At 44.9% G+C, this 23,758-nt stretch overlaps 4 protein-coding genes across 4 annotated transcripts; all 4 read left to right on the top strand.

The window, feature by feature from the left end:
- Positions 1–519: 519 nt before the first annotated feature.
- Positions 520–1,918, top strand: LOC133340664 (globin-1-like). The gene is made up of 3 exons (XM_061549062.1): positions 520–715; positions 982–1,213; positions 1,627–1,918. Exons 1-3 carry the CDS (start codon positions 594–596, stop codon positions 1,732–1,734), a joined length of 462 nt encoding a protein of 153 aa, XP_061405046.1. The 5' UTR covers positions 520–593; the 3' UTR covers positions 1,735–1,918.
- A 6,715-nt stretch (positions 1,919–8,633) lies between these two features.
- Positions 8,634–9,998, top strand: LOC133340666 (globin-1-like). The gene is made up of 3 exons (XM_061549064.1): positions 8,634–8,821; positions 9,133–9,364; positions 9,789–9,998. Exons 1-3 carry the CDS (start codon positions 8,700–8,702, stop codon positions 9,894–9,896), a joined length of 462 nt encoding a protein of 153 aa, XP_061405048.1. The 5' UTR covers positions 8,634–8,699; the 3' UTR covers positions 9,897–9,998.
- A 5,081-nt stretch (positions 9,999–15,079) lies between these two features.
- LOC133340665 (globin-1-like) lies at positions 15,080–16,475 on the top strand. The gene is made up of 3 exons (XM_061549063.1): positions 15,080–15,265; positions 15,532–15,763; positions 16,185–16,475. The coding sequence occupies exons 1-3, from the start codon at positions 15,144–15,146 to the stop codon at positions 16,290–16,292; spliced, it is 462 nt and encodes a 153-aa protein (XP_061405047.1). The 5' UTR covers positions 15,080–15,143; the 3' UTR covers positions 16,293–16,475.
- A 2,522-nt stretch (positions 16,476–18,997) lies between these two features.
- Positions 18,998–21,894, top strand: LOC133340667 (globin-like). Its single transcript, XM_061549065.1, has 3 exons — positions 18,998–19,740; positions 20,328–20,559; positions 21,639–21,894. Exons 1-3 carry the CDS (start codon positions 19,619–19,621, stop codon positions 21,744–21,746), a joined length of 462 nt encoding a protein of 153 aa, XP_061405049.1. The 5' UTR covers positions 18,998–19,618; the 3' UTR covers positions 21,747–21,894.
- The last annotated feature ends 1,864 nt before the right edge of the window (positions 21,895–23,758 follow it).

Here is a 23,758-nt window from a genome sequence, read left to right on the forward strand (position 1 = left end):
TAGTTTGTGAATGTTAATTCCTTATATTTCCTCCATATTAACAATCAACTCAATGGAATTACTGCTTAGAAGTGCATACGACTGCAATGATAGCCTTAAAAGCATAGCATTTCACAATTACGTGTACGTCTGCAGAGCAATCGTTTCAACACGATAGCACTTTTTTTATCTTGTTATTTCATCATGACTGATATTTCATTGGATCTGAGCTTCATCTTATGTTTGACCCATTTTCACATCGTGGATAACATATTTTAGACGTTATGAACAGCAATGGATGACAGTAATTTTTAAGAACATGATTCACATTGATAGTCATCTCAAATAATGTTCCCGCAGCTTAGGAAATCACATGCATTGTTTGGGCATTGCTTCTAGTTGTACGAGATACATTAGATCCTTGACTAAGCACATTTAAGATTGGGTAGATCACCATCGTCATCAAAAAAGAAGGGGAATGCCAGTTGAGTAACCAGCCGCTCCCCCGCCCCCCATACCGATAGAATTCTGTATATAAGGAAACTCAAAGCAAGTGTCTGGCACAAGCGATTTTCAGACCTTGCAGGACTGCCTTGATCTGCCCATCAACTACCATGCCTATTGTCGACTCTGGAAGCGTTGGGGCGATCTCCGCCGCGGAGAAGTCCCTCATCGTCAGCGCCTGGGCCCCCGTGTACGCCAAGTACGAGGAGGCCGGCGTGGACATCCTGGTGAAGTAAGTCTGTGCAGCGGCGCTGAGCAAAGTACCCTTTTCATGAACTGTGCTCTTACTTCGAGGGTTTACAAGAGAATTGCGGTATTAGCGATTCTCACAAATGTCCTGACTCATCACGTCAGGATCAGATGCACAGTGCAGGGACTACTTGTAAATTTGTAAAACATTGGTCCCATCGTTTATCAAGGAGCCATGCAGGAATAACTTTCAGCCGAAGCAAGCGACAGATGTATTTACGTAATGTTTTTATTATTTTCGTGCAACAGGTTTTTCGCCGCCAATCCCGAGGCCCAGGCCTTCTTCCCCAAGTTCAAGGGGCTCGACTCGGCCGACCAGCTCAAGAAGTCTCCCGCCGTGCGCTGGCACGCCGAGAGGATCATCAACGCCGTCAACGACGCCGTCGTGTCCCTGGACGACCCCGCGAAGCAGAGCCTGCAGCTCAAGGCCCTGAGCCAGAAGCACGCCCAGGAGTTAAACGTGGACCCCAACTACTTCAAGGTAACACTATTGCCCTCCTCACATCCTATGCAAAACGCATGAATTCTGTGGCTGAATTTTCTATTTCAAAACCAATTTGGGCATCTTTGGTTAAATAAAATGTTCATATTTTTCAGTTGAAATATTCCGCAGGCCTCTTATATTCCCCAACCTGTCTACCCACCAATCTAAAGGGAACCACCAACTGTTTTCACATGTACTGTGGTTTACTCGATGTATTCTCATCCATTTTCATTTCTTGAAGGTCTAAGGCCAAACAAGCAAACTAATTGTCCTGTAACCTTCCAAAAGTCGCTTCCAATGAGACCACATTAATTTTGGAATAGATTTCAAATCGACATGCAAAGTTTTCCAACTGTTATAATATGCAATGTTAGATTGTAATTCTCTGTAAAATGCGCTCTGCTCCACAGGTTCTGGCTGGAGTCATTTCCGACGCAGTTGTCAAGAGTGGCGATGCGAAGGCTGCTGTTGATAAGTTCCTGAGCCAGGTGGTTATCCTGCTCAAGTCCGCCTATTAAACCGCAGCGCAGCCCAAGACTCTGCACCTCCTTCAGACGACCTCCGCTTTCCTCCTCAACGAAGTTGATAAAGATACAGAATGATTAGCTTGTGCTATCGCTGTACGCAATGTTTTCCCGATATGTGGTAACTAAACCGTGTTGTGCATAAAACATGGAATAAAGATACCTTCCCTGCAATTCACATTGTTTGTTTGTTCATTTGTTCCTTACGGTCTACATTAACAGTCGAGGTTATTGATGGGGCTGGTGTCCTACACGAACCAATAAGACCAAAATCCACCGTATAGCCTGTTAAGGACTTTTGGGGTAAGTGCTGCTAGTGAGCGCCTATGAAGGCCGGCACAGCGCACGAAGGGGTGGGTGGCCAACACCACGGCCGCCTTCGTCTCCCCAGTGGCGATGTTTACACACCGCACCAGTTACTCATTTGTGGCTGAGTCGACATAGGGGAGGCCCAGGACCGGTTCAGATAATTGTCACCGGTATTGGCCATGGGCGGGAATAGAACTCTGGCCGCGCGCTAACTGCTACACTACTGCTCCCCACTCTACACGTGGTGCGAAGCACAGCCACTGGTGAATGAGGACCTCCCCAGACGACGCTTCTCAAGGGGGTTGATTGATGATGCTTCACCACGCTTGTCAGTATGAGTTGGTCAAGGTGGGGATCATAGAAGTACACTTAATTTTGCTGCATTCTGACCTCCAGCACGTAGTCCTTTACAGCCTATAACTCCTTTTATGCATGGTCACCCATTAGGGCACTATCCAGGCTCAATTCTGCTCAGCTTCTGAGATCTGGTGAAATCTGGAACATTTTACGTGATTTGGTCATAGGCTAGCAATACGGTACGATACATCCAATATTATACATTGGTTTGTGAAAGTTGGATTCGAAGACACAAAGGCAACGCACACAAAAAATGCTGAACATGATGAAATGCTGAACACATTAACCGTGTCAGAGTTTTGCCGATTACATTGTAACGAGCAATGAAAACGATCTCGTACATGGAAAAAAAAACTAATACAGTATTCAATAGAGGTGTTTGAGCCAGAGGTGGAAGTGTCCCCCTTATATCGAGCCACAATAATACCTCTTCGTTCACGCCAAACCATCCTCGAATAGCAAGGTGCATGAGGGCAGTGCATGTCAAGAAAATCCGAAGGAACAATTTTCATCAACAACACCCACAAAGTTGCATGCAACCCGCCACACGAGTCCACGGGGTTCCAGTCCCCCAGGTGTGTACATGTCAGCCCCTTATCACTGCCTACCTTAGAGACCAATTCACACCTTAATTGGCCACCCCATGCCCTTATCAATTTCAACGTTTATCCTACAAAGTCCCATCACTGGGGAGAAACACGAACAACATTATTCTTGGGTCTTTCGCTATAGTCATGTAGAAGGGGAATAATTATTTTATTATTTCCATTCTACGTGACTTTACCAAAAGAACCAAGAATATGAATCCCTGCAGTCACGAAAGGTTTAAATCAAAATACGAACAACATTCTTTATTGCCCTTTATTGAAACGGTTGTACGCCGTATGGACCTGGAAACTAAAATTTTCCCTGTACACGAATGCGGGGTAAACCCGTATGTATGGGTTGACACGGTACGAATTTCCCCCAACAACACCGGCAAAAGTTGCATGCAACCCGTGGGAAACGCGAGTACACGGATTTCCGAGTCCCCCAAGTGCGTCTGGTTCCTCGCTCTTGTTGCATTTTGTTTCAACCGAGTTACACAATCCCCATCCTTGCCTGAGACGACATGGGTTCTGAGAAATAAATGTATGAATAATGAACGACAATATTTTACTCATAATAAAGGTTTTTGGGTTAGATCGCGTTATTTATAAATGTGTCGTAACCCTCCACCACTCGACACGGCCAAACAGTAAAAAAATGTGTCGCGTTTACAAAAGACAAATAGTTCACTACTTTAGCCCACCGGTGTGTTGATGAGTGAATCAACATCATTTACAATTTTGAGTACGACGTTTCGCTGCGATGATGCTGGATGTAATCACCAGCGAAACGTCGTACTAAAAATTGTTGATTCACTCTTCAACACACCGGTGGGCTAAAGTAGTGAACTATTTGTCTTTTGTCAACGTGACACATTTTTTACTGTTGGGCCGTGTCGGGTGGTGTATGGTTACGACACATTTATAAATAACGCGATCTCACCCAAAAACCTTTATTATGAATAATATTGGTCGCGAAAGCCTACGTGTTTAACTGACAATATTTGAACCAATTGTCCATTCTGTGAGGTATCGCTAACCAGCGAGTAACTTGCAAAGCGAATAAAAAACAAAATTTAAACGAATGCTCTGCACGCGTGTCGTCATTTGTTCGCTGGTGACTTTTGTAAGCCACATGGTTTACGATCGAGGAGTTTGCAAAGTTAGTTTACATCGTTCCTCGGTTACCATGTGGATTAAATTAGTTTTTATCATAGTTATCTAATATCGGCAGATTCATACGTGATTATTCACCAGCAATTACTCACGTATGATATAACTTCACACGTTTATATTTCACCTAACGATACCCTCTGGGACGTTGTTGCGTAACCCCCAGTAGTGCCACGTGCCCCCCAAGGTCCGCGTGCCTCCCGTGGGGGAGGGGACAGGTGGGGAGGCACGGCCCCAGGCCCCGAGTGTCCGCCAAACGTGGGCCGCAACAGGCCGCACACGTTGGGTCCCATAGGTGGCAGGACATTTTGAGGCCATAAACGTTTTGATATACACTTCTACGTGACTCTACCGAAAGAACCAAGAAGATGAATCCCTGCAGTCACGAAAGCTTTAAGTCGAAATTTATACACGAGGCCGTAAACAAAAGATGACACAATTTACGGTAATCATAAATAATACTCATCTTGAATTTTTTTCCTGACATGGCGGCAGAGCGAATTGTTGACGCCAAAAGTTCTGAGTCAGGAATTTTGTAAGTACATCAAAATGCAATCCAATTAGAAATATTTTTTTATAATACTGTACGGCAAGGTTCGTCAGTTAGGCGCAGTTAGGGAAACATACATGGAGACACAGACATGGAAGTATGACAATGCAATCGTCTAATAAAAAGATAGAACAACAAGGTTATGCCAATGTAATTTAGTAATACACTAAGGCAAGGTGAATGGGTAAATACATTGCAATTAAAGCTAGTAACAATCCGATGCAAAGTAGGCCCGTAATGTATGCCCAATTAGTGCTAACTTAATAGTTGTGTAAAGGAGTCAACACGAGATATGTAAGGCATGGGCTGTTTTCATCAGCCAACAAAGTACAAACATCCACATGATCTTCAACTTGGAACACGCCACGAACTCCTGACCCGAACTCTTTCTATCCTCTCCTCTTGTCCACCTGGATCTTTTTTTTTACTGAACTCATCTGTCTAACCACTAACCAGTCTCCCTTTTCTGCTACCAACGGGTCTCAACCGCCCCTCAACTCATCCTTAATTTCCATCGGCTCTACCCCTCGAACGGTATTGCAAAATCAGATAGAATTTCCCCGTTCTCCACCCATCAGGACGTGGTGAGATGTTAACTCCCTCGCCTGGTATGCAGGAGGTCGTGGGTTCCATCCTGAACCCGACGCCTGTATATTTGGAGTGTGCATGGTCTTTCCAAGGTTGCATTGATTTTTCTCCGGGTGATCCGGTTTTTTCCTCCACATTTAGAAACATGTGTTTTAGAGATTTTGGCTGCAATTAATTTCCACGTGATAAACCACATATTTTAGCGATCATATGTGGCCAGCTCGCTTCTGAAAAATAGCTACATAGCTCTGGGCTTTACCTGGTAAAATAAAAAACGAGTTTGAATAGTTTTATAATATCTTTTTGGTTCTTTCGGTAAAGTCACGTAGAAGGGAAGTAATTAAATAATAAAAATAAAACATAATAAAATAAAATAATTCTCACGACGTTTCGGCTACAACGCAAGCAGCCGTCTTCAGGTGAAGAATGAGACACTACCAAGCTAGGAGCTTATATATAAGCTGCGTTGGAGGTGGAAGAGCGCCTTAACAAAAAGAATGTGCATATGAAGAGGAATTTAGCATATTGATGGAAAATGCGTAGGCGTTGGGCGGGGGGGTTTCAAAGTCATATTATGCCCATGCAGTATGCAGGATCAGCAGCACCAAAGGGGGTGCAGGGATTAGCAGTAACAAAGGAAAGGAATGTTAATGATATGTAGCTGCAGTTACTCAACAACCACGTAGAAAACTAAAGTATAAACTACATAAAAAACTAAAGTATAAACTGCATAGCACCATCTTACTTACTATACTCTACAATAAGCTGAGTTACTAACAGCAAGTAATACATTACAATTCTACGTCGTAAAAATGCTATAATATGCTTCCATCTAAACTTTATTCTCTTACATCACACGAGCATATACCGTACTATATACTGCCATAGATAAACCCAACATTAAATTATATACTGTATTGCTGTAAACCAACCTATACCTTATACATTTTAATATAATACTATGTATTATTCTACACACCCTAATGTGTATCGAAATGGTTTATTACGTCCTTCCAATGATTGCTAAGCCAGAATCCATCTTCTCGGTTAAAATTGTCTCTGTGTTTGTATATGTGGATCGCCTCATGAACGAATCTCTCATGATAGCCAGATGGCTTGCAGAGAACCTCTGTCTTGGAGAAGTCAATATCATGTGAGCCCACTGAGTTGTAACAGTGATCTGCCACGGCTGAGGTGTTTGTCCTACCGTGTTTCAGGTCAGCTTTATGTTCACGGATGCGGTCCGAGACATGTCGTTTGGTTTCCCCAATGTAACTGCTACCACAGAGGCAACTTAGTTTGTAGACGCCAGGGTACTGTATGTCTGGAACCACATCTTTTACAGACGGTACCAGATCACGGATTTTATGTACTGTGTTGAATCGGACCTGGATCTTGTGTTTAATCAGGATTTTGGAGATCTTTTTTGTGACCCCAGCAATGTAGGGTAAGGTGATGGTCTTGAAAGGCTCCTCAACAGGATCCTTCTTGATGGTTGGAGTGATGGCTTTGCGGATTGTGTAGTCGGAGTAACCATTAGCCTTAAGAGCTTGGCGTACGTGTTTGAGTTCACTGGCAATGTGTTCATGGTCGGAGATGCATTGGGCTCTATGATATAGAGTCTTGATGAGGGAATTCTTCTGGGATGGATGGTGGTGGGAATCCGGTTTTAGATAAGCATCCGTATGGGTGGCTTTCCTGTAGACAGAGTGGCTCATTGAACCATCAGGTCTCCTTTTGATTAGGACATCCAAAAAGGGTAGCTTGCCATCTTTTTCGACTTCCATGGTGAATCTGATGGCTGGGTGTATGGAGTTGATGTGGTCGAGAAATTGGTCTAGAGCAGCACGGCCATGTGGCCAGATGACAAAAGTGTCGTCTAAGTACCTCTTCCATAAGGTCGGGCGTAGAGTGGCAGTCTGGATGGCGTCCGTCTCAATAGTTTTAAAAAAGCACAACCGTCAGCAATTCATAAATTGAGTGCCCTTTTGAAACAAGTCGTGAACAGAGCTTGGAGGGGCGTTAATTAGTAAATGTATGGGGTATGCCCTACATCCAACCTATATGACAGTCCCCGGTTTATGAACATGTTAAGTTCCCGAAGCCTATACTCTTAGTTCATCATCATTGATTTGATGCAGCAAATCTGGCTGTGACGGTCCCACCTGATGACGGAGACTTGTGTTGCCTCCGAAACGTCGTGATTTTATTGTTTTATTTTTATAAATTTTTATTTCATTTTTTACCTACGTGACTTTACCGATAGAACTAAGAGTATGAATCCTTGCAGTCACGAAAGCTTCAAATTCCCGAAGCCTGTTCGTAATTCGAACGGTTCGTAAGTAGGAACACAACCCATATTTAAATGCACATACAGTCAGTGTTATAAAACTTGTTGTAGTTCAACAAGCGGAAAGCACGCTTAAACCCATAAATGAGAAGAAACATACGTTTGCATGTACATCTCGCAGAGGATACCTGCGCTGAACCAGTTCCGCGGTTTGGTTCGCAAGTGCGAACTCCCCCGTCGGATGGTTCGTAAGTCGGGCGTGCATGACAATTTAATTGAGCTCACATGATTTACAATTATTCAATGAGCTAGAGCAGAATTCGGTACCAGGTGGTGGAAAATATTACGTAGTTTACTTGTGATTCAAAGATGTTGGTTTGACTCAAGTTCTGCCATCTCAATGGTACTAACAAGTGAAATATTTGGGCTGGGTCCATGGACTAAGTTAAGTGTGCTAACCACCACGCCAGTTATAAACCTTGTCATAAATAAAGGCTTTGAATTTCAAGATGTGCACGGACATATGTGATCTAAGATAATAAAAACAAATTATTTGCTGACAGCGTTGAAGTTTTTTCCTAATTCAAAGGATTAAAATTTATATTAGTTCCTGAGACTCAGAAAGTATTCACTGCAATGGTGACCTTAGAATCATCGCATTTCACAATTGCGTGTGCATGCAAGAAAAATAATTTCAACATGATAGAACTTTTTTTTATCTTGCTATTTCATCACCATTGATATTTGATTGTATCTTAGCTTTATTTTATGTTTGACCAATTTTTACGTGGATAACATACTTCAAAAATATCAATAACTGATCGTGGCATTTTTCAATGACATAAATCCCACTGATAAGTCATCTCGATGTTCCTGCACTTCATGAATCCACGTGCATAGTTTGTTAATTGTATTTGCATGACCTACATTAGATGCTTGACTGAGCATTTTCACAACAGGGTACATCACCAGCATCGTAAAAAAGCTGAAAGCAAGTTGAGCAACCCACTCCTGCACATCTGTATATAAGGAAACTCGAAGCAAGTGTCTGGCACAAGCGATTTTCAGACCTTTCAGGACTGCCTTGATCTGCCCATCAACTACCATGCCTATTGTCGACTCTGGAAGCGTTGGGGCGATCTCCGCCGCGGAGAAGTCCCTCATCGTCAGCGCCTGGGCCCCCGTGTACGCCAAGTACGAGGAGGCCGGCGTGGACATCCTGGTGAAGTAAGTGTGTGCAGCGGCGCTGAGCAAAGTACCATTTTCATGAACCGTGCTTTTACTTCAAGGGTTTACAAGAGAATTACGGTATTAGCGATACTCACAAATGTCCTGACTCATCACGTCAGAATCAGATGCACAGTGCAGGAACTACTTGTTAATTTGTATGACAGACATTGGTCTCATTGATAGCGAGTAACCAAGCAAGAACTTTCAGGTGAAGAAAAGCACAGCTCGATTTCTTAGAGAATTACGGTATTAGCGATTCTCACAAATATTTTATTATCATGTAATATTTTATTATTTTCGTGCAACAGATTTTTCGCCGCCAACCCCGAGGCCCAGGCCTTCTTCCCCAAGTTCAAGGGGCTCGACTCGGCCGACCAGCTCAAGAAGTCTCCCGCCGTGCGCTGGCACGCCGAGAGGATCATCAACGCCGTCAACGACGCCGTGGTGGCCATGGATGACCCCGCGAAGCAGAGCATGCAGCTCAAGGCCCTGAGCCAGAAGCACGCCCAGGAGTTAAATGTGGACCCCAAGTACTTCAAGGTAACACTATTGCCCTCCTCACGGCCAGTGTAAAACACATGAATTATGTGGCTGAATATTCCGAAAGGTATTTCAAAACCAATTTGGGTATCTTTGATAAAAATTTAAAATCAAAATTTTCATCAGTTGAAACAATACACAGGTCTATTATTTTCCCCCACCTGTCCACCCACCAGTGTACAGGGAACCACCAACTGTTTTCACATTTACTGTGGTTGACTCGATGTATTCTCGTACGTTTTAATTTCTTGAAGATCTAATGCAAAACAAGCAAACTAATTGTCGTGTAACCTTCCAAAAGTCGCTTCCAATGAGACCACATTAATTTTGGAGTAGATTGCAAATGGACATGAAAAGTTTTCCAACTGTTATAATATGCAATGTTAGATTGTAATTCTCTGTAAAAACGCGCTCCGCTCCGCAGGTTCTGGCTGGAGTCATTTCCGACGCAGTTGCCAAGGGTGGCGATGCGAAGGCTGCTGTTGATAAGTTCCTGAGCCAGGTGGTGATTCTGCTCAAGTCCGCCTATTAAACCGCAGCGCAGCCCAAGACTCTGCACCTCCATCCAACGACCTCCGCTTTCCTCCTCAACCAAGTTGATAAAGATGCAAACTGATTCGCTTCTGCTAACGCTGTACGCAATGTTTTCCCAATATGGGATAACGAAACCGTGTTGTGCATAAAACATGGAATAAAAATACTCTTTCTGCAATTCACATTGCTTGTTTGTTCATTTGTTCCTTACGGTCTACATTAACAGTCGAGGTTATTGATGGGGCTGGTGTCCTACACAAAGGCAATAAGACAAAGATCCACCATATAGCCTGTAACAGACTTTTGGGGTGCTGTTAGCGAACGCCTATGAAGGGCGGCACAGCACACGAAGGGGTGAGTGGCCAGCACCACGCCCGGCCGCCTTCGTCTCCCAAGTGACGGTGTTTACACACCGCACCAGTTACTCATTTGTAGCTGAGTCGACATAGGGGAGGCCCAGGACCGGTTCAGATAATTGTCACCGGTGTTGGCCGTGGGCCGGAATAGAACTTCGGTCGCGCGCAAACTGCTACACTACCGCTCCCCACTCTACACGTGGTACGAAGCAGAGCCACTGGTTAATGAGGACCTCCCCACACAACACTTCTCAAGGGGGTTGATTGAGGATGCTTCATCACACTTGTCAGCATGAGTTGGTCAAGGTGGGGATCATAGAAGTGCAATTGTATTTGCTGCACTCTGACCTCCAGCACGTAGTCCTTTACAGCCTATAACTCCTTTTATGCATGGTCACCCATTAGGGCACTTTCCAGGCTCAATTCTGCTCAGCTTCTGAGATCTGATGAGATCGGGCACATTTCACGTGATTTGATCATAGGCTAGGAATACGGTACGGTACAACCACTGAAAATCGGCGTGTGAAAGTTGGATTTGAAGAAACAAAGGCAACTCACACAAATGTCGAACACATTAATCGTGTGAGATTGTGCCGATGACATTGTAACAAGCAATGAAAATTAGCTCGTGCATGAAAAAATAATAATCAAGGTATTTGTGCCAGGTAGAAGTCCCCACATATTTCGCCATACCACGCGGTCCCTCCGTCGCTCAACCCCCCGGGACGAAATCCAGAGACGAAGCCCCGGCCGCAATAACATCTCTTTATTAACACCAACATCCTTGAATGGCAAGGTGGATAAGGGTAACGAATGACAAGAAAAACCAATGGAACAATTTCCCACAACCACATCCGCACAATTACATGCAACCAGCCATGTTAGTCCATGGAGTTCGAGTACCCCAGGTGCGTACGTGTCGACCCCTTATCAGTGCCAACCTTAGAGACCAATTCACACCTTATTGGTCACCCCCGTGCCCTTATCAATCTCAACGTTCATCCTACAAAGTCCCATCACTGGGGAGAAACATGAACAAATAGTCAAAAAAATGGTCAAAAAAATGTTGTTGCCCGTATTGAAACGGATGTACGCCGTATGGACCTGGAAACTCAAATTTCCCTGTACGAGAATGCGGGGTAAACCGTATCGGTTGACACGGTATGAATTTCCCTCAACAACACCGGCAAAGTTGCATGCAACCCGCCACGCGAGTTCACGGAGTTCCGAGTCACCCAGGTGCGTGTGGATCCTCGCTTTTGTTGCATTTTGTTTCAACCGAGTTACACAACCCCCTTTCCTGACCCAACATGGGTTCTGTGAAATCAATGTACGAATAATGAACGACAATATTTTGACCAATTTTCCAGATATCTAAAGACCCCTGCCTCACTGCTAAGTATTTAACTGCATTTCCCCCCAGGTTCTTCCAGCCAGGAGAACAACACGGGTCCCGCCACGCGGGATGCCGCCATCAAGTCCCCAGTCCAACCCCTATCAGTTGAAATATTCTCACTCCTCCCCGGCCTTCACGGGGTGGAGCACCAGGTTCCCTCCTGTCTCTCTGCATCTCCCCCAGCAACTGCAGGGACTCCAGGGGAGATTTGGGGGACAGAAGGACAGGTAGGGAGGCCCAAGCCCAAGTGGCTGCGAAACTTGGGCCGCAACAGGCCGCACACGTTGGGTCCAATAGGTGGTTAGTACATTTTGAGGCCATAAACTTTTTGATATACACGAGGCCGTAAACAAAAGATGACAACATTTACGGTAATCATAAATACTCATCTTGAATTTTTTTCCTGACATGGCGGCAGAGTAAAGATTGACACCAAAATGTCTGAGTTAGGAACTTTGTGAGTACTGTACATCAAAATGCAATCCAATGAAAAATAATATGTATAGTAACTGTACGGCGAGGTTCATCGCGTATACACAGTTGGGCAAACATATGTGGAGACACAGACATGGAAGTGCGACAAAATGCAATCGTCCGAATAAATATATAGCACAGCCAGGTTATGACAATGTTACAGTAGTTTAGTAATACACTAAGTCAAGGTAAATGGGTACATATATTGTAATTAAAGCTCGTAACATTCCTATGCAAAATAGGCCCGTAATGCATGACCAAATAGTGCTAATTTAATAGTGGTGTAAAGGAGTCAACACGAGATATGTAAGGCATGGGCTGTTTTCATCAGCCAACAAAGCACAAACATACACATGAGCTTCAACTTGGAACGCGCCGCGAACTCCTGACCGGAACTCTTTCTATTCTCTCCTCTTGTATGCCTGGAACTTTTTTTTACCGAACCCACTTGTCTAACCAATCTCCCTTTTCTGCTACCAACGGGTCTCAACCGCCCTTCAGCTCATGCTTAGATTCCTTGGTCTCTACCCCTCGAACGGCATTGCAAAATCAGATTGAATTGCCCCATGCTCCACCCATCAGACGGCGAGATGTTAACTCCCTCGCCTGGTATGCAGGAGGTCGTGGGTTCCATCCTGAAACTGATGCCTGCTGTATATTTGGAGTCTGCATGTTCTCTTCGTGGTCGAATGGATTTTTCTCCGGGTGATCCGGGTTTTCCTTCCACATTTAGAAACATGTGTTTATAGAATTTGGCCGCAATTAATTTCACGTGATAAGCCACATCGTTTAGCGATCATATGTGGCCAGCTAGCTTCTGAAATAGAGCTACATAGCTCAGTGGGCCTTACCTGGTAAAATAAAAAAAATAGTTAGAATAGTTTTTTAATAGTTTTTAAAAAGCACAACCGTCAGCAATTCCTTAATTGAGTGCCCTTTTGAAACAAGTCGTTAACAGATTTTGGAGGGGCATTATTTAGTAAATTAATGTGGTATGCACTACAGCCAACCTATCGGACAGTCCCTGACTTACGAACGGGTTCCGTTCCCGAGACCCGTTCGTAAGTCGAACGGTTCGTAAGTCGGAACACAATAATGTACCATATTTAAATGCGCATACAGTCAATGTTATAAAACACGTTATGGTTCCACAAAAGAGGAAAGCACAGTTAAACTAATATTTAAGAAATATACGTTTGCATGTACATCTCGTGGATGATCCCTGCGCTGAAGCAAATAGTTATGCGTTTCGGTTCGCAAGTGCGAGTTCGTGTTCGAACGTCGGATGATCAAAAAATAAATAGCTTATGGATGCTCGTTCGAAATGCGGATTGGTCGTAAGTCGGGTGTTCGTAAGTCGGGGAATATCTTCCAGTACGTGTGTAATGATAGCGCGGAACGATAGAAGGACAGTGTGGCTCCCGGGAGCCATGGTTACTGATGGACAGGCTAATTAGAGTTAATGAGACGGGATCCAATGGCGGGTGGTGGGTGACAGGGCCAGGCGCAGCGAGGAGGATTGAGGAATATGGCGTGGCCGGACCGGGCAAGGGTAAATATCAGCGTGAGTGGAGGCTTGGGGCTGTTTGGTGTGGCTCAGAGGTCGCAACCGGATACCCGATACCCGTACCCTACCCGATACCCGGCTACCCGTACCCGGCCGGTAACGGGTAGCCGGGTAGCCGTTTGCGACCCTGGTGCGGCCGGTTACGGGTAGGCCGTGAGTCACTGGTGAGTAACCGTTTGTCACTCATTTCGGGTAGGGTACGCGTACGGGTGGGGAACGGGTACCCGTACCCGGCCGGGTACGGGTACCCATTTGCGACACTGGTGCGGCCGGGTACGGGTAAGGAATCAAAACCCGTTTGCTACCTCGGGTGTGGCTGGAACTGCCGCCGTCGCCTGGGATCGGGGTCGTCTCTCCACCGTCTGCAGATGTCTTGAGACTGGGAGCTATTCTGTCTCAGAACAGAGTGGTGTCAATGCCCAAGTGTACGGAGTCACTCGTGGCTACGTGTTGGGTTGTCATTGAACTTTATTCTCAATAAATATACAGAAGACAAGACGGAGTCTCTGAGAGCTACATTACGCCTGTAAACTGGAATTCCACTGTGACCAATTCAGATATCATTCAATACTGATGTGAGCCATGGCTGGCAAATGAATTGAGCTCACAGGATTTACAATCATTCAATGAGCCAGAGCAGAATTCGGTACCAGGTGGTGGAACATATTACGTAGTGTAATTGTGATTCAAAGATGTTGGTTTGACTTAAGTTCTGCCATCTCAATGCTACTAACAAGTGAAATATTTGGGCTGGGCCCATGGACTAAGTTAAGTGCGCTAACCACCACGCCAGTTATTAACCTTGTTATAAATAAAGGCTTTGCATTTAAAGATGTGCACGGGCATATGTGATCCAAGACAATTAAAACAAATTATTTGTTGGCAGCATTGAAAACTTTTCTTAATGCAAAGTATTAAAATATATATATTAGTTTCCGAGACTAAAGAAGAACTGCTGAGACAAGTATTCACTGCAATGGTGACCTTAGAATCATCGCATTTCACAATTGCGTTTGCATGCAAGAGCAGTACTTTCAACATGACAGAACTTTTATTTATCTTGCTATTTCATCACCACTGATATTTGATTGTATCTTAGTTTTATCTTATGTTTGACCAATTTGAACTTCGTGGATAAGATATATTAAAAATATTATCAATAACTGATCGTGGCATTTTTCAATAACATTATTCCCACTGATAAGTCATCTCGATGTTCCGGCACTTTAGAAATCCACGTGCATAGTTTGTTCATTGTATTTGCATGAGCCACATTAGATGCTTGACTAAGCATTTTCACAACAGGGTACATCACCAACATCGTAAAAAAAGCTGAAAGCATGTTGAGCAACCCACTCCTGCACATCTGTATATAAGGATACTCAAAGCAAGTGTCTGGCACAAGCGATTTTCAGACCTTGCAGGACTGCCTTGATCTGCCCATCAACTACCATGCCTATTGTCGACTCTGGAAGCGTTGGGGCGATCTCCGCCGCGGAGAAGTCCCTCATCGTCAGCGCCTGGGCCCCCGTGTACGCCAAGTACGAGGAGGCCGGCGTGGACATCCTGGTGAAGTAAGTGTGTGCAGCGGCGCTGAGCAAAGTACCCTTTTCATGAACCATGCTTTAACTTCAAGGGTTTACAAGAGAATTGCGATATTAGCGATTCTCACAAATGTCTTGACTCATCACGTCAGGATCAGATGCACAGTGCAGGAACTACTTGTAAATTTGTAAAACATTGGTCCCATCGTTTATCAAGGAGCCATGCAGGAATAACTTTCAGCCGAAGCAAGCGACAGCTGTATTTACGTAATGTTTTTATTGTTTTCGTGCAACAGGTTTTTCGCCGCCAACCCCGAGGCCCAGGCCTTCTTCCCCAAGTTCAAGGGGCTCGACTCGGCCGACAAGCTAAAGAAGTCTCCCGCCGTGCGCTGGCACGCCGAGAGGATCATCAACGCCGTCAACGACGCCGTGGTGGCCCTGGACGACCCCGCGAAGCAGAGCATGCAGCTCAAGGCCCTGAGCCAGAAGCACGCCCAGGAGTTAAACGTGGACCCCAATTACTTCAAGGTAACACTATTGCCCTCCTCCCGTCCTGTGCAAAACACATTAATTCTGTGGCTGAATTTTATATTTCAAAACCAATTTGGGCATCTTTGGTTAAATAAAATTTTCATATTTTTCAGTTGGAACAATACGCAGGCCTCTTATTTTCCCCCACCTGTCTACCCACCAATCTAACGGGAAACACCAACTGTTTTCACATTTACTGTGGTTACCTCGATGTATTCTCATCCATTTTCATTTCTTGAAGGTTTAAGGCCAAACAAGCAAACTAATTGTCCTGTAACCTTCCGAAAGTCGCTTCCAATGGGATCACATTTGCACATCCGTGTTCCAGTAGATTGCAGATGGACATGCGAACTTTGACTACTGTCGTAATATGCATCGTTGGATTGTTATTCTCTGTAAAACGCGCTCCGCTCCGCAGGTTCTGGCTGGAGTCATTTCCGACGCAGTTGCCAAGGGTGGCGATGCGAAGGCTGCTGTTGATAAGTTCCTGAGCCAGGTGGTGATTCTGCTCAAGTCCGCCTATTAAACCGCAGCGCAGCCCAAGACTCTGCACCTCCATCCAACGACCTCCGCTTGCCTCCTCAACCAAGTTGATAGAGATACAGAATGATTAGCTTCTGCTAATGCTGTATGCAATGCTTTTTTCCCGATATGTGGTAACGAAACCGTGTTGTGCATAAAACATGGAATAAAATCACTTTCCCTGCAATTCACATTGTTTGTGTCCATTTCTTTCTTAAGGTCTACATTAAAAGTCTAGGTTCTAGTCCGACACATATATTTATCAACACAGTACGGTATTCTGCACATGCACAGCCACTGCTGAACCTGTCGTGGGAGTTATTTGACGACGTTTTGGCGGTGTTGGGAGAAATGTTTTCCACGCATCTGATTACGCTTAGTTCTAGGACCTTTTTTGCGTCCTGATGCGTTGGGATTTGTTGTTATTTGAGTATTTTTCAGCCAGTTAATGTTCATTATACTGGACACCTGGGAGAAATTCGGACCATCCGAGAAAAAAACCCACGCCTTGCGCGAGGGGGCAACACCCTATCCCCGCGTGCAACAGAGAAACAGGCGGCGATTAGTCCACTTGCTGTACGTGTACCACCACCTTGTCCGAACGAGCCATAATATACGACAACCTCCACGACCATTGCAGGAAGGGAGTTTCACATTTTGTGCAATGCACCAACCCTCGCCTCCACAGTGCTGGATTACAGGACACGTGTGTTGCATTTTAAGGTTACAAACACTTCATATACGGCATAGCGAATCGAAAACATCGAATGTTATCCTTAGGTTTTTTCGGTAAAGTCACGTAGGTAAAACATTAAAATTAATAAAAGTAAAATAAAAAAAAGATAAAAATAAAAATCACGACGTTTCAGGTGGAACCGTCACAGCCACGTCGTGGCTGTGACGGTTCCACCTGAAGACGGAAGCTTGTGTTGCCTCCGAAACGTCGTATTTTTTATTTAATTTTACTTTAATTAATTTTAATGCTTTACCTACGTGACTTTACCGAAAAAAACCTAAGAATATGAATCCTTGCAGTCACGAAAGCTTCAAATCTAGAATCGAATGTTATCGTTTTTTAAATTTTCCTTGACATGGTGGCAGACCCGCGCGAGCTTGGATATCAAAATGCAACAATCCAATAAAAAATATGGTACATCGAGAGCATTATTTGTACTTCACTCTCTCAAGACCAGGCTCCAAAATTATCCCTATTGGATAGGGATCGTTTTTTAAATTTAAAATAAGGACTTGTGTAGTTTTTCTATACAGGATGAATTGTTACTAAAATAAGAAGAGACCCAATTCTTTACGTACCCAAGCATTCCGTTATTGTCTCCATTACTCAGTGGAAGCGTTACTCACTACAGCTGTCGCTAGCCCAAGTACTACACAGGCAGACCTGGCCGATCGCGGGGGTTACGTTCCTGGAAAATCCTCTGGGTCCCAAATCATCACCCCCCACCCCATCCCCTCGTCCCTCTTTGCTTAACTAATTCTACGTGACATCCACACCCTTGTTATTCTACTAAATGATGCTGAGTCATTCTCCGTGTGTGCGTGTGTGTGTGTGCGCGCGTGTGTGTGTGGGGAGCGGTAGTGTAGCGGTTAGCGCTACGCTGTGCTATGAACTCGGCGACCCGAGTTTGATTCCCACTCACGGCCAACACACAGTGACGATTATCTGAACCGGTCCTGGACCTCCCCTAGGTCGGCTCAGCCTCAAATGAGTACCCGGTGCCGTGTGTAAACATCGCCACTGATGAGACAAAGGCGGTCGGGCGTGGTTCTGGCCACCCACCCCCTCGTGTGCCGTGTCGGCCTTCATAGGTGCTCGCTAACAGCACTTGGCCCAACAGTTCTGTCAAGGCTGTGAGGGAGATCCTTGTGCGTACTGTATGTTCAACTTCTTTCGCACCATACGTAACCAACCGTGCTGATAGGAGGTGCGGGGGAAGGACAACAAACTGAAGACAAAAAGCAGTTGTAAAGAAATTAGTTTTCGTTGTGCGTGAGCATGCTGAGTGTGTGTTACATTAGCAAAGGAAAACAATATATACACACATAAAAACATACTGGACTATACGTGTAGCGTAAGCACGTGGTGCTGAGTGCAACTGGTAAAAATCCTACACAAATTATGTTTGCAGCGTATTACCGTCGATAATCTGGTACCTGTAAATTAGCATCTGGGGTGACCAGTTCAGATATCACTTCTTCTTTCGTATGGCTCATGTTAGCCATGGCTGGCAATTGAACCGAGGCCGCACGAGTTCACTGGGTCCATGAGCCAGAGGGCAATGCAGCATCACGGGTGGTGAAACTTGCTTCAGGGATTTTAAAGTGGTGTACGTATATGACTACTACCGAAAGTGTGTTATGCAACGACACGCCTGTTTGATCACGTTTGTTGCACACAATTCGTTTTATTTCCCATTTGAAGACGTAGCTTTTTTCACTCGAGATTTTGCCATCGAAACGATACCAGAAAAATGTGTTTGTCTGCGTCCCATCGACGAAGAGCAATGCGCTAACCACGGACCACGACTTCACTCCAGTGTGGCTCATAGCGAATTATTCGTATAAATAGGTCTCATACATAAAGGTTATTCTATTTGATGATGGGGACTAACACGTGACGCGACATACTGCAGTTCAAACCAGTTCAACGGTATTTTGTTTGACACGTTGAAAGCATTTAAAATGGTTACTTTTGTAATGGTTCATTAACATTAAGTTCCTTTATATGTCTTCTATATTAAAATACAATCAACCCAATGCAATTGCTGCTTAGGAACGCCTAAGACCGCCAAACGATGACCTTAAAATCATCGCATGTCACAAAATCGCGTGTACGTGCCGCAGAGCAATAATTTCAACACGATAGAACTTTATCTTTAATTTTATCTTCGTTATTTCATCATCCACTAAAGCTAAGACGTTATCTGACGTTTGACGAACTTTTGACATCGTGGATAACATTTGATGCGATCAGTAGTGTATCATTGTAATTTTTCAATATCTAAATGTTTTGTTCACTGACAAGTCACCTGCAATAATATGACCGCAGCTTAGGAGGAGTCCAGATGCATACTCTGCTAATTGTATTTGCATCAGAAATATGAGACCTTTGACTTTAAGCATTGTCGCGACTGTGTACATCATCATCATAATCAGCAGCGTCAAAAAAAAGAGCGTAAATCGAGTTGCGCAACCCACTCACAAACACACCGATAAAATTCGGTATATAAGCAACTTCAAAGCAAGCGTTTAGGAACAAACGATTTTCAGACCTTTGCAGGGGAATTGCCCTTGATCTTTCCATCAACTACCATGCCTATTGTTGACTCTGGAAGCGTTGGGGAGCTCTCCGCCGCGGAGAAGTCCCTCGTCGTCAGCGCCTGGGCCCCCGTGTACGCCAAGTACGAGGAGGCCGGCGTGGACATCCTGGTGAAGTAAGTCTGTGCAGTGGCGCTGAGCAAAGTACCATTTTCATGAACCGTGCTCTTACTTCGAGGGTTTACAAGAGAAATCTTGACTTAAAGCTTTCGTAGATAGGTTCAAAGAAAATAACACAAAAATAACAAACAAAAAATAACAAAAGAACTACGATGTTTCGATCGCAACACAAGTAATCGTCATCAGAATATGGTTTACAAGAGAATTACGGCATTAGCGATTCTCACAAATGTCCTGACTCGCCTCGTCAGGATCAGATGCATATATAGTGCAGCAACTACTTGTTCATTTGTATGACAGAGATTGATTGGTCCCATCGTTAGCAATGCGCCGAGCAAGAAGTACGTTGAGGCTAAGCAAGCCACAGCATTCGCTACATTGTCAGACCTGCAGGTTACGTGTATTATTATTGTTATTATCATCATCTTCGTGTGTACCCAGTGGCAGCCCAGATAAAACAAGGGGACATTTAAAAATTAACATCTGAAAGATGCCACCATTGAAGTCAGGATTGGACCAAGGTTTTAATATTGTTGTTGTTGATTTATTGATACACTGCACTGTGCTTCTTCTTGTACGACAGGTTCTTCAGTGACAACCCCGGCGTGCAGGACTTCTTCCCCAAGTTCAAGGGGCTCGACTCGGCCGACCAGCTCAAGAAGTCTCCCGCCGTGCGCTGGCACGCCGAGAGGATCATGAACGCCGTCAACGACGCCGTGGTGGCCCTGGACGAACCCGCGAAGCTGAGCCTGAAGCTCAAGGCGCTGAGCAAGAAGCACGCCCAGGAGTTCAACGTGGACCCCCAGTACTTCAAGGTAACAACGAATGGCCTCCTCGCAGCCAGTGCGAGACGACACGCGTTTTAATTTTTGTTGCACGGCCAAATATTCCGCGACGTTTTCAACCGCAGGCAGCAGGCACTCCCCTGGGTGGAATTTTAAAACCAGTGTTTGTCATCTTTGCGAAGATACAGTTGAAATAATTAACAGTTGATACAACGGGGATGTCTCTTAAAATTCCCCATACCCCGCCTCTATCCACTCAGCGGCATGGATACGTAGGAAAAAAATGAAATTAAAATTAATAAAAAAATAAAAAAATAAAAATCACGACGTTTCGGAGGCAAAACAAGTCTCCGTCCGAAACGTCGTGATTTTTATTATTTTATTTTTTATTAATTTTAATTGCATTTTTTACCTACGTGACTTTACCGAAAGAACTAAGAGTATTAATCCTTGCAGTCACGAAAGCTTCAAATCTAGAATGGATACATTTTTTGTCGATCGGCAGGTCGCATGCAGCGAGGTATAAAGTGTGGGTATCCTCCTACATATCCCAAGATGTCAAGAGTAGTCCAAATAGCCAAGAAAGAGGCGTTAATCTGCTAAACTACTTAAAATTGCAGAACCAACAACTTAGTTTTTTTTTACATCCGTTAACTTTATGCATTACGATACATTTTTATTTCTTAAAGGTCTAAGGCCAAGCAAACTAATTATCCTTTAACCTTCAAACTTCCAATGAGACCACATTTGTCAACATTTGCACATTTGTGTGTCCGAGTAGAAAATTGCATAATGGATGTGTTTGGTTTAGATCGCGTCAATACAAATGTGTCGTTAAACCCGCCACCACCTGGCACAGAAAATGAGCAAGGGTTCGTCACGTAAACTAAAACGTGCCAATTCGTTACAAGTTCAGCACACCGGTGCGTGTTAGAGAGTACACCCACAACATTTCCAACCTCTATTATGAACAATTTTGGTCGCGAAAGCCTACGCGTTAAACTAGAAGATTGTATGCAGATCGCCGTGCAAGGTTTTTTTCTCTCTCAACTATTGTAATATGCAAAGTCAGATTGTAATTCTCTGCCAAAACGCGCTCTGCTCCACAGGTTCTGGCTGGAGTCATTTCCGACGCAGTTGCCAAGAGTGGCGATGCGAAGGCTGCTGTTGATAAGTTCCTGAGCCAGGTGGTGATTCTGCTCAAGTCCGCCTATTAAACCGCAGCAACCTCCCTTCCTACGACCTTGGCTTTATTCCTCGGAAAAGTTGCTAAAGATTCAAAACCGATAGGCTTCTGCAATTTGCCGTTCGCAGCGTTTCCCCGATGTGTTGTAACTAAAGCGCGTTGTGCGTGAAACGTGGAATAAAGACATTTCCATCCGATCAGTAGCACGTGGGATCTGTTTGTGAACTTGGATGATTGCATTCGCAAAACACTGTGTGCTGTTACAGGCAGACCTCGCTGAGCGTGCGGGGTTACGTTCCTGGAAAATGCCGTGTTTGGCAAAACCGCGTTCGACAAATAATTGAAGGAAAAATAGGGTTGCGTTCCTGGGTCCGAAATGATCACACCTTGTGTGTGCGCAATCTTTATTTTTCAATTTCAACTCAACACAAACACCCCCGTCTCAATTCCTCTTTCCGCACCGCGGCAGTCGCCAGCCCCGACGCTGGCCCTGAACACTGAATTTGCCAGCCCCGACGATGGCCCCTAACACTGAATCGCCAGCCCCGACGCTGGCCCCGAACACTGAATCCCCAGCCCATACGCTGGCCCCTAACACTGAATCCCCAGCTCAGACGCTGGCCCCTAACACTGAATCGCCAGCCCCGACGCTGGCCCCTAACACTGAATCGCCAGCTCAGGCACTGGCCCCTAACACTGAATCGCAAGCCCAGACGCTGGCCCCTAACACTGAATCGCCAGCTCAGGCACTGGCCCCTAACACTGAATCGCAAGCCCAGACGCTGGCCCCTAACACTGAATCGCCAGCTCAGGCACTGGCCCCTAACACTGAATCGCAAGCCCGACTCTGGCCCCTAACACTGAATTGCCAACCCAGACGCTGGCCCCGAACACTGAATTTGCCAGCCCCGACGCTCGCCCATAACACTGGCACGTGAACGGTCACGATTCGCCATCTCGGCGTCCGTTGAGTGTAAATGTGACGAAAGAGATATATTACAAACGTTCACTTAATTCCACAAACTCTTATACCAACACTTTTTGGTTGTTTCATTCGATCTTAAGAATTGAGCCAAGTTGCCGGGGCTGCTCCACTTGAATGCCCAAACGTCCCTGGCTCAATTCACAAAATCGAACAAAAGGTCTTGGTACAAGAGTTAGGGGTCGTCCATAAATGACGTCACGCACCTAGGAGGGGGGTGGGGGTCAGACATTTGTGACGATGTGTGACGACGGCGGGGGTGGGGGGAGGGTGAGAAATGTGACGTCACATAAAAATGCGCAACTTTAAATAAATATAGACAACACGTTCTACTTAATTAAATAGACTTTAATAAATGTTTTCTCCTACAACATCAGAGTGCAGCGCCAAATTAAATACGCACTATAATGACAATAGTTTAAAGCGATTTGAAGCATGTTTTATTTGGGGGGGGGGGGGCAGAGCTTTATGACGTCATATTTGAGGGGGGGTCTGACTTTTTGTGACGCCGTGTGACTGGGGGGGGGGGGGGGGGGTAAAAAAATCGTCTAAAATCGGTGACGTCATTTATGGACGACCCTTTAGTATCAAATTCAAAAGAAGTTGGTCCAAAAGTTATTTGATTGCCCGTTCAAATGTTTCGAAAGTCATATTTGACACGTGTTGAACTTCTTTCGCACCGTACGTAGCCAACCGTACTAAGTACGTAATTAAAGGTTCCTCACCTATGGAGCGATGTGTCGAGGTTGTTGTCCTTCCCTCGCACCTCCGATTAGCACGGTTGGCTACGTACGGTGCGAAAGAAGTTCAACATACATACACTATACGCTGTTGTAATACAATGCAAGGGAGTTGGTTGTGTGGCACAATATTGATTTCGTGAATGCCATTTCACGCGAATTCCCACAGTCCAAACACCAGATACATTTACAAAATATATACAGCTAAATACATACATGGGGTTAGATCGCGTAAGTATAAATGTGTCGTAACCCTCCACCACCCGACACAGCCAGGAAGGTTTGTAACGTAAACAAGAAGCGCCGTTCAGTTGCTAGCTC

Source organism: Lethenteron reissneri, chromosome 10, assembly GCF_015708825.2.
Source record: "Lethenteron reissneri isolate LAM-NWPU_2019-01 chromosome 10, ASM1570882v1, whole genome shotgun sequence".
Classification (NCBI taxonomy): domain Eukaryota; kingdom Metazoa; phylum Chordata; class Hyperoartia; order Petromyzontiformes; family Petromyzontidae; genus Lethenteron; species Lethenteron reissneri.

Coding starts and splice junctions, on each gene's coding strand:
- LOC133340665 (XM_061549063.1), top strand. CDS start 15,144: ATGCCTATTGTCGACTCTGGAAGCGTTGGGGCGATCTCCGCCGCGGAG. Junction 15,266..15,531: donor GGCGTGGACATCCTGGTGAA/GTAAGTGTGTGC, acceptor TTCGTGCAACAG/GTTTTTCGCCGCCAACCCCG. Junction 15,764..16,184: donor TGGACCCCAATTACTTCAAG/GTAACACTATTG, acceptor TCCGCTCCGCAG/GTTCTGGCTGGAGTCATTTC.
- LOC133340667 (XM_061549065.1), top strand. CDS start 19,619: ATGCCTATTGTTGACTCTGGAAGCGTTGGGGAGCTCTCCGCCGCGGAG. Junction 19,741..20,327: donor GGCGTGGACATCCTGGTGAA/GTAAGTCTGTGC, acceptor CTTGTACGACAG/GTTCTTCAGTGACAACCCCG. Junction 20,560..21,638: donor TGGACCCCCAGTACTTCAAG/GTAACAACGAAT, acceptor TCTGCTCCACAG/GTTCTGGCTGGAGTCATTTC.
- LOC133340664 (XM_061549062.1), top strand. CDS start 594: ATGCCTATTGTCGACTCTGGAAGCGTTGGGGCGATCTCCGCCGCGGAG. Junction 716..981: donor GGCGTGGACATCCTGGTGAA/GTAAGTCTGTGC, acceptor TTCGTGCAACAG/GTTTTTCGCCGCCAATCCCG. Junction 1,214..1,626: donor TGGACCCCAACTACTTCAAG/GTAACACTATTG, acceptor TCTGCTCCACAG/GTTCTGGCTGGAGTCATTTC.
- LOC133340666 (XM_061549064.1), top strand. CDS start 8,700: ATGCCTATTGTCGACTCTGGAAGCGTTGGGGCGATCTCCGCCGCGGAG. Junction 8,822..9,132: donor GGCGTGGACATCCTGGTGAA/GTAAGTGTGTGC, acceptor TTCGTGCAACAG/ATTTTTCGCCGCCAACCCCG. Junction 9,365..9,788: donor TGGACCCCAAGTACTTCAAG/GTAACACTATTG, acceptor TCCGCTCCGCAG/GTTCTGGCTGGAGTCATTTC.